The 9243-nt window shown below is 33.6% G+C and overlaps 2 protein-coding genes across 4 annotated transcripts; one reads left to right on the top strand and one right to left on the bottom strand.

Annotated features, from left to right (window-relative positions):
• Positions 1–696: 696 nt before the first annotated feature.
• LOC113872228 (nucleolar complex protein 2 homolog) lies at positions 697–6055 on the bottom strand. 3 transcript variants are annotated; one of them, XM_027509615.1, is made up of 12 exons: positions 5939–6053; positions 5725–5764; positions 5524–5633; positions 5046–5117; positions 3986–4531; positions 3351–3653; positions 2377–2706; positions 2047–2253; positions 1835–1921; positions 1504–1598; positions 1276–1404; positions 697–1131 (listed from the first exon to the last, which is right to left on the bottom strand). In XM_027509615.1, the coding sequence occupies exons 2-12, from the start codon at positions 5744–5746 to the stop codon at positions 915–917; spliced, it is 2118 nt and encodes a 705-aa protein (XP_027365416.1). In that variant the 5' UTR covers positions 5747–5764; positions 5939–6053; the 3' UTR covers positions 697–914. The 3 variants fall into 3 exon arrangements, with proteins under 3 accessions (XP_027365416.1, XP_027365415.1, XP_027365417.1); XM_027509614.1 differs by having other exon boundaries at positions 797–1131; positions 5725–5768; positions 5939–6055; XM_027509616.1 differs by having other exon boundaries at positions 797–1131; positions 3986–4492; positions 5725–5768; positions 5939–6055.
• Positions 6056–7038: 983 nt separating this feature from the next.
• LOC113873287 lies at positions 7039–8256 on the top strand. The gene has a single exon (XM_027511339.1). It carries the CDS (start codon positions 7075–7077, stop codon positions 8149–8151), a length of 1077 nt encoding a protein of 358 aa, XP_027367140.1. The 5' UTR covers positions 7039–7074; the 3' UTR covers positions 8152–8256.
• Positions 8257–9243: the final 987 nt, after the last annotated feature.

The raw sequence follows: 9243 nt of genomic DNA, 5'->3' as shown, positions 1-9243 counted from the left end.
TAAAATGGCCTCATAGAAAAGCATCTGAATGTCACGGAAGATGATGGCTTTTGCGACAACGTGAGTTCGACATGAACACGTACAAATGAGAATCAAAATAATTGTGATGATCTTGTAATTGATATCAACATCTCTTCAAGTTTAACGTTCTCTTTTTTATTAATAAGGCATTCAATCATAGCACATCGCATTCATTTTTCTATTCAAAACCAAGATTCCTACTTTAGTATACTCGGTGCTAGCGCTTCTTTTTCTGCACGCCTCTCTTGGTGTGGTATAAGTGAGATAGAGATACTGACGTGGAAGTGACTGCACTGCACTGTCTCACGTTTTTACAAGAAATAAAATAAAATGTATAACAAAATGAGAAAACTAATCATTCATTCTTATGTGTAATTTAAAATTATTTCTTTTTTGTTTTTTTAATTGTATTTCAATATTTATATACTAAATCACAACAATAATAGAAATTAATTTTATTTTTATTATTTATATTTTTTAAAAATATAAGTTTTTTAATAACTATTTATAATAATAAAAATTACTTTTTTCAAATTAAACATACCATTAAAAAACACTTCATTTTAGTTGGCAGTAGAGTTTCTTTTGTATCTTTTGAGAGAGTGAAAATACTTTAAACATCTCAAACAAGCTTTTGTACCTTCATATAATATGTTTAGCACACTTTTGTATTGTCATGTCAAATTCATGGTTGATTAATAGCAGATTAATTAGAGAAGTTTCCAACAGTTCAATTAAGCTTATGCAAAAGCAAGAATGCAAAATAATGTGAAGGTAAAATGGAAACGAATGATAACACTGTCAAAACTTTTCTGTCATTTTCCCCGTAGAAGTATGAATACAGAATAGAGGTCACTAACTAGACATGTCACTGTTTCCCCTCCAAGAGAGATTTATTGTTTTTTCAACCTTTTTGGTCTATGCTTCTGCTTGCGTTTTTGTTTTGGTGGTAAATCATCTACCTCGTAATTTTTACCAGCAGAAGGACTTTCGCTTGAAGGCAAATCTTCGTCAGAACTAAGTACCAAGTCCTCCACAACATCGTCATCAATGACTCTCTCTTTCTGCTTCTTTTTTCGCTTTCCTTTTGTTTCTGTAGGATGTTTTGCCCTGAATGCAAAGTATTGCTCAGACAGAAGTACAACAAAGAAACTTGGTGCCAATGTCAATGCGTGGATTAGTGCATGAATGATACATGTATATGTGTGTGCAACCGAGTTTACCAGACAGAAAAAACAAAAAAAAGATTCGTACTTAGAGTCATTTCCAGGTAACCATGATGAACTAAAGACAGCAGCACCCTCCTCATTCCTTTTAGCATCGTCTTCGTCACTTTCTGATATTTCATTCCCAAAAATAGACGACTCTTCTCCCACAAGGACACTGGAAAATTTCATGTTATGTTAGAGACATCTATCCTAGTCACGATTACATGTTGGATATAGGAATGTATGTGATTGAAGTTGAGTTCAAAGTTCAAACCTGGATTCCATTAAAGAGTTGTTCTTTTGCTCTGCTCTCTGGTGGAGTGTTATGACATACTTTGACAGTGCAGTAGAAGCTGCTTTCTTTTCATCCTAACATAATCAATTTCATTCTTTTCAATTGTGGGATATGAATTGCATTTAAATAAGTACAGTAATGCTGAGGCTTGAAGTAAGTAGGATGATAATCTAAGAAACACTTACTAAAAAAGTGGAAAAGAAAATAACAAGATGTAAAACATTAAACATCAATGAAATGGCTTCATCACAGAATATGAATGTGCATAGCCAGAGATGTAGACCACAAAAGATAAACTATGTATGCAAACCTCAAGAAAAGATGCTGCTGCAGGATCATTCGGTAAAAAGGAAACTGACATGCGCCTTCCATTCACAAAGTCAGAATTAGCCTCAATCTGAATTTGGAAAAATGAAATATCAGAGATGAATGCCATGAACACAGCTGAATGCCAATAATAAAACATACAAGTAAAGCCAAGTGTCAACGCACCACTTTTTTTTTACCATTTTTTAGAAATACCTGGCGTATAAGCTGCCTCATTTCTTTCCGAAACCTCTCCACTTTGGTCCTTTTGCAAAAGCTTCGCAACCTCACAAGTGGAATAAAAGACAACTCCATGAATGCAATAGAATAACTCCACTGTGACAAGTGTTCAGCAAGCTCTTCGACCACAGAAAAAACACATGCCTCTTGAAATGCTCGTGTCTTTAGGGTCATCTTGCTAACCTACAACAACAACAAAGCTTTATCTCACTATGTGAACATCTTGCTAACCTAATATGGAAGAATTCCCTAAGGCTAAGTGGAGGTCAAAAAATGCACATAGATATTGATTCATGGTATGAGTACCTTCAGTGTACTACGCAAGTCAACAGCTTTACCAACACCTCCTGTAGGGGGCCTATTCAACTCTTTCATCTCCAGCATGTCCAAAAGGAGCATAGACACTGGTATAAAAGAATGGGTAGAAGCTGCAAGCTGGTTCAGCATTCTGATACATCTCAACCTAAGGGGAAAATATCTAGCTGTGGGAACCAGACGGGCTACCCCAGAAATTATCTGGGTCAATGGATAGGCAAGTTGCTTTAAGTCAGATTCTGAACCGTAGGCACAGACAGCACCAGTCCAAAGTTCAAGACAGTTCATGAATTTCCACTCATAAACCTTGCGAAAAGCTTCCTAAAGAATACAATATACTTTCAGGGAAAGGGAAAAATAAGGATCACAAAATAGCAGTGTCATAAAAGCACAAACAATTTGTTTCAATTTGTGAAAAGCTCCAATCAAGCAATAGCATTAAGGAAAGCCTAATGATTTAAGGAAGTTTTACCCTAATTCAACATTGATTGATTGAGGGAATCAATTTCTAAGTAATGATTGTAGCATGGTTGTGGGGTGGGTGAGACTTGAAAGAAGGGTGCACAATTGTGTAACTCTATCATCTTGTCTAATAATACAGGCGTGAGCTAGAGGAAACTTGCACTTCAGCCTACAGGTTTTCTATATTTGCAACCCCCTATCTATGACACCATAGCTTTATTTTTGTATCTCTAATTTTTCAACAACAATCAAAAGTGCCTTGTAAGTGTAATAGACAGATAACAGAACTTCAAAACCTTGACATGCAAGGTTCAAAAATAAGATCGTGCTGGAAAGGGCAAATAATAGAAAATTATGCCAAGCTTGTACGAAATGAAGGATATTAAAGTCCAGATATAACCAGTTTGTTAGGACAAGTCTAAAAATAAAAATAAAAAAATGTTAAGAAGCAGTTGCAGTTTCCTAAGATGAAAATAACATGTACCAGACAAATAAACCAGCACCTTAGTTTTCGTATTAAGTGCCTCCCTTAAAATCATAGCCAGTTGCCGGATGTAAATGAAGGCATGTTGATATGCAGTTGGAAGATCCACAGCAAGAAGTTCAATGACGCAATTGCCAAGAAATCGGATATGTTTAAGTTTCACTGCATTTACAAAGTGGCAGTTCAAAACATAGGCTTTATATATCCCTCTGAAGCATTCATCTACGCAGCCAGATCCAATTCGGATACATAAATCTCTCAGAAACAGAAACGAAACAACTGGAAGGGCACCTCCACCAGTACCCCAGAAATGAAGGACCACCTGATAAATTCAGAAGGAAAGTTAGTTTGCTAAATCAATGGAAAAAATATGCCAAGTTACATGTCCCAAAATGTAACTATATTTGGGGCAAGGAAAAGGAAAATAGAGGCAGGGAATCGATCTCCTCCTATAAACCATACAAGATTCAGATAGATTTTAATTGATAGCTGTCTGTCTATTTATCAATTTCATCTTTAATTGTAGAAGACAAAAGGGTATCATAATCAATATGCATCAGAAGACATGTGCAATACAGACTTAAAAGCATTAGCAGTCACTGATGTTGAATACTGCAGAGAACATTAATTGGAAGAACAATGGGCTATTCATACCTTAATGTATTTCCTTAGGAGTGAAGGAAAAGCAGCCAAAAACAATGAAGAATATTTAAGCCGACCTAAAGTAAATGATATCATTTGTGTGTCAGTCATTTGGTTCAAAACATAGAGAGCATTTCCAAGGTAAGACTTCACTAAATGGCCATGATTCTTCCAATGCTTTGTGGTCATTAAATCTGTTATAGTCTCTTTCTTTCCACCAGAAGCAGGAAGCTTCAACAAATTTCTGAGTATTCCATCCATTTCATTAAGTACAGTCAACATTATTTTGTTGAATACTGTGCTAGACATTACACTAAGCTTAGTCATAGACTCATTCCCCCCATCATCACCATAGTGGCATGCTGTCTTAAAAGCTCTCATTAGGGAACGAATTGCACTTAGGCTTCCATTTTCTTGAATTGATTTGCACCACAAATCAACTATGGAAGTGGTAATAACTTTCTTAGAGGGTTTTTGTTCCTTTTCTTGAATTTCATCCTCACCAGCCTCCTCAGCTACCTGCAGATCTCCATCTTCCATGTCAGTATCCACATCTTCCTGGAGAAAAGAAGCAAAAAAGCTAAGTAGTTTTAAATATTAACAAGCATCATATTAATGGCTATTTGCTTATTTAGTAATGTGTATAAATAAGCAACTGTAAAAAAAATCAAAACTAATATTTTAAAGGTATTTAAATAGGAATTTACTAAAGGAACAGTCTTCAAAGAAATTCATTCCTGTCAGAAAATGTTCAAAGGGTATGGTTATAAAATCTTAGCAGATATCTTGGATGATAGAGATAAAAAGTTGAATTTTTTTTTTCAGCAATGATATTTGAAATTCAAGGAAAAGAGAAGGAAAAATGGATTACAAGAAACTGCAGCTTTTTCAAAAAAATTTATAAAAGAATTAAGTACACCCATTAATATTACAAAAGAAACAAGAAATAGATAGCTGAGACAAGCAAATTAACCAAGCAAAATTTGCCAATATTTCAAAGACTCTATCCACTACAAATAATGTAAGAAGCATCAAAAGGATAAATAAAATGAGTCTAACTAAACACACTCACATCAATATCATCATCACTGAATTGAAGCAACTCCTTGTCGTGCTCTTTCAAGAACTCATAAAATTCAGGGTCCTGAAATGGGAGAGCAGTTAATAACATCAACAATAGAATACAGCCATCACGCACGCTTTAGTCCAATCAGACATTTCATTTGCATGCGTGAATCACTTTATCAAAACCTAAACTCAAAACTTCTTTTGTCCTCCCAACCATTTCATTCCATTCAAATACAGCCTTGGTGACTGCCAATATATCTAGTTTCTCTAATAAAATTTCAATCACTTACATGCTCTCTTGAGACCGTGAACTTGAAAATTACCAAGCTTATTCAGTTAAACTATAGAGAACCTTTCAAACAAGAAGAAGCAACACGATGGACCTTAATCCTAACTCAAAGCGCCATATGAAAATAGATAAAGTTGCACCACAAATATCATAATGCTAACATGCACTAAGAAACGCCAGTGTAAAACCTAACCTTCTGCTGAAGTTTCTGTAACTGCTCTTTATGTTCTCGTGCTCCACTCACAGGTAAAGATTTCCTTCTGCTCCTTCTTCTCACATTATTATCTCCATCTAAATTCCTCTCTAATATACCCACAAAAAAAATCAGCGAAGAAAATAAATAATTGAGACAATAAGAAAAACCAATTTGTAAAAAAAAAAAAAAACACAGAACCTGTATCATTTTCCGTGTCCATGTTCCTTGAATAAAAAATCTGTCCACAGTTTTCCGGGAAAAAAAAAGATGAAAAGATCAATATAAATGCATTTGGCAATTGAAAGTTGAAATAGAAGCACAAATTGAAAAAATTATAACGAGAAAACTAGCAGAAGAAGGGTACAGAAAGAAACACAGAGAAAGTTAAGCCAAAAGCCAAAGAAAGAAAAACCTATTCGTCGCCGGGGGATATGTTGCGGTTGCTTTCGGCGGCGGAACAGACAACTAAAGACTAAAGAGAGGTTCAGGGTTATTTTTCCTACTTTCAAGTTTGTTCTCCCCGCGACATCATGCTTTTTAAAAAAAATTATCTTTTTAAATATATTCTTATTCTTATAAAATTATGAAAACTTACTTTTATTTATTTTTAACTCCTATCAAATATAAAAATCAGTTACTTCTAGTCTTTTTTGACAATAAATAAATAAAATCATACTACTTTTAGAAAAATATATTAATCTTAGTCTATACTAATCTTAATTATGTTACACAATTAAAAGATTTAATTAATATTTTTTATCATGTTTTATTTAATATAAAATATATTATTTAAATAAAATTAAATAATTATTTTGTATTCTATACTTATAAATATCTATATCATGCATAAATTTTATTAACACAATTCAGTAATTATATTGCTATAAAAATAATCGAATTAATAAAATTTAGTTACAATAAAAAATAAAAAAAAACTATTTTACTAAGTTTAATACAATGTCATTTAATGCACATTAACATATTTGTATTTATATATAGTCTTACAGTTAACTAGTAATAAAAAAATTAATATTTCACCACAAAAGCATATATTTACTATTGATTATATATATATATATACACACACAAATCACACACAAATCAGTTTATTAACCTCATAAAAAGAATATATTTTATATTATACTTAAAAAACATATAATTTTAAATTCATATTCTAATCTTAAATATGGAGAGCATTAATATTATCCTTTTAAGAGGCATTACATTTAAACTAATTTCACACACAATTGGTGCACCCTCCACAGTTTCACCGTCAACGATGAAGTCGTCAACAGAAAATTTTCATCTTTGGTATAAATTAAAAGAGTTTCCATTTATTCTCCATCACTTCAATCTCTCGTCGCATTTGACGAATTACTCTGACCTAAATTTTTTAATATTATATTGTAGTTAATGTCTCAAATCCTACTGAAACCTTTGCATCACGAAATTAATACAACATTAACACGACCTCCTATAAAGTGGGCCACCAAACCTCGTCTAAATGCATCCTCCTTACTCACAATATTGTCAGCTTTCTCCACCGCCATGGCCCATGACTCTGAATTCGACAATGCTCTTGTTACGCTCTCCCCTTTTTCTCCTCACTCGGCTTCCAAATCCAATTACCTGGGTGAACAGAGAAAAGGGTCGTTGGTGACAACAAAAAGCCCGTGGGCTTATGCTAATGTCAATGGCAGTGAAAACATGAAAACAAAGGTTGGTTGGACAATGGTGAAAGAGAGTGAATTTTCACATTCACCAACGAACAACGCTCAGAATATAATGAGAGCGAGTCAGATTGTGAGAGCCCAACTCCTCCATGCAGCAGCAGCATCGAGTGGGGCCCATTCACCCACACCTTCCAACGACGTCGTTGTGGACACGGAGGAGAAGAAGAAAGCGAGAGAGATGCTGCAAGCACAACTTCTCCGGGCATCAGCATCCACTCTTAACAACGACGTCGTATCTATGGATACATTGAGGAGACAACAACTCTTGTGTGCATCAACGATGAAGGAGCGTTTAATACCCTCACTCAAAAATCACCGTTTTAATCACAACGATTATGCTTTTGATAAAAACACTAACCGTTCTCATTTCTCTCAGTCACAGCCAATGAGCGATGTTGATGAAGGCATTGAAATCTTTTGTTTTGGCAGTGACAAAACGTTGCAGAAGGCAACTGTTACTGACATAAGTAGTGAAGCAGTTAACGAGGTTGAGGTTATTTCGGACAATGAATACGATGGTCGAATCCATAGCTTTCCGTACAAGAAGAATGGACCGTACACGTGTCCTAAGTGCAGTCACGTGTTTGGCACCTCGCAGCGGTTTGCAGCTCACGTGAGTTCGAGTCATTACAAGTATGAGAGCAAGGCGCAGAGAAAGAAGAGATTGATGGCCAAAATTCGAGGGAAAAGTTTTCAACTTCATCGTGTAAACGATGGACTCACTTTTGTTCCTGTTCCTTCTTCTAAGGTTGTTGCTGCAGGGAACAACAGTAACCATGGTGGTGCTATGGTGAAGGTTGAGGCTGTAGAAGTAGGAGCTGTTGAGGTGGCTTCTCCTCTTCCTGGAAAGGAATTAGGTGTCAAAATCAAATTGGAACCTGTAGATTCATGAGTCAAGTTATGTGTCATTGAATAGCTGGGGTTAATCTTCAGGGTTTAGTTTCTTATCAGTATTAAATTGTTATTCAATGTGTTAGTCTTTTCTTTATCCATTTGTGTTTGTGTCAATCTGGTTTGTTTTGTTGTCCAGTATTTCGTGTTTTTGCCAACTTCGTGCGTGTTTTTTTTTTTTCACCCGTTTGGAAAATGAAAATATTTCGTCAACCACCTGAAGGGAACACAAGCAGGTGTTTAATTGTAATTTAATACATTTTTCGAATGCTTGGGTAGAAATATACATGGTGTTACATACAATATTAATTTATAATTGTTTAAATAATAAAACTGTTAAAAAAAAGGTGATTCATGATTACGTTAGCTTGCAAAAGAAATATCATTTCAAAGGTTTTAATTTTCAGCTTGCTATTTAAGGAGTCGATTGGGTGATTTTTAGTTTAAAATTTAAAAAATCTTCAAAATTAAAATAATTTTCATTTCTATAATTTTGGCTTTAATTTTTTTTATATAAACCTTAGTTTTCACATTTTGATATCAATTTTTAAATTTATTATATATTTAAATTAATTTATTATTAAGATGAAGTGACTAATAATAGCATTATTAACCCTAGCAATACATAGTTGGAATAACAGTGGTCAAGCATAACTATAATAGTAATAATTATAATGTGATATTTGTGATAATGATAACTAATAGAAAAAATGTTAATAGCAATAGTAACATAGTAATGTAATAATATTAACTGTGAATAATTATAGTGGCTTAAAGGTGATAGCATTTCATAGAAGTTATATTAAACAAAAAGTAGTTGATGATGATAATAACAGTAATGATAATAGGTAATTGAGGTGATTAAAAAATAATAATAAAGGTGAATGATTATAATGATAACAATGACAAATAATAATCATAATAATTATAAAATAATCTAATAATGATTGTAATTGTAATGACCAATGATGACAGTAATAAAAAAAATTCTTGCAAGTTCTTGATCAATAAAAACATGGCATAGATGCATTTTAAAAAAAAAAAAACTAAATATGTGGTGAGATATAAATGACTATGACCACATAGTCTCGAA

This window comes from Abrus precatorius, unplaced genomic scaffold (genome assembly GCF_003935025.1).
Source record: "Abrus precatorius isolate BTA unplaced genomic scaffold, Abrus_2018 Scaffold7, whole genome shotgun sequence".
Taxonomy (NCBI): Eukaryota; Viridiplantae; Streptophyta; class Magnoliopsida; order Fabales; family Fabaceae; genus Abrus; species Abrus precatorius.
The sequence above is the reverse complement of the archived record's forward strand: the minus strand, read 5'-3'. Positions and strand labels throughout refer to the sequence as shown.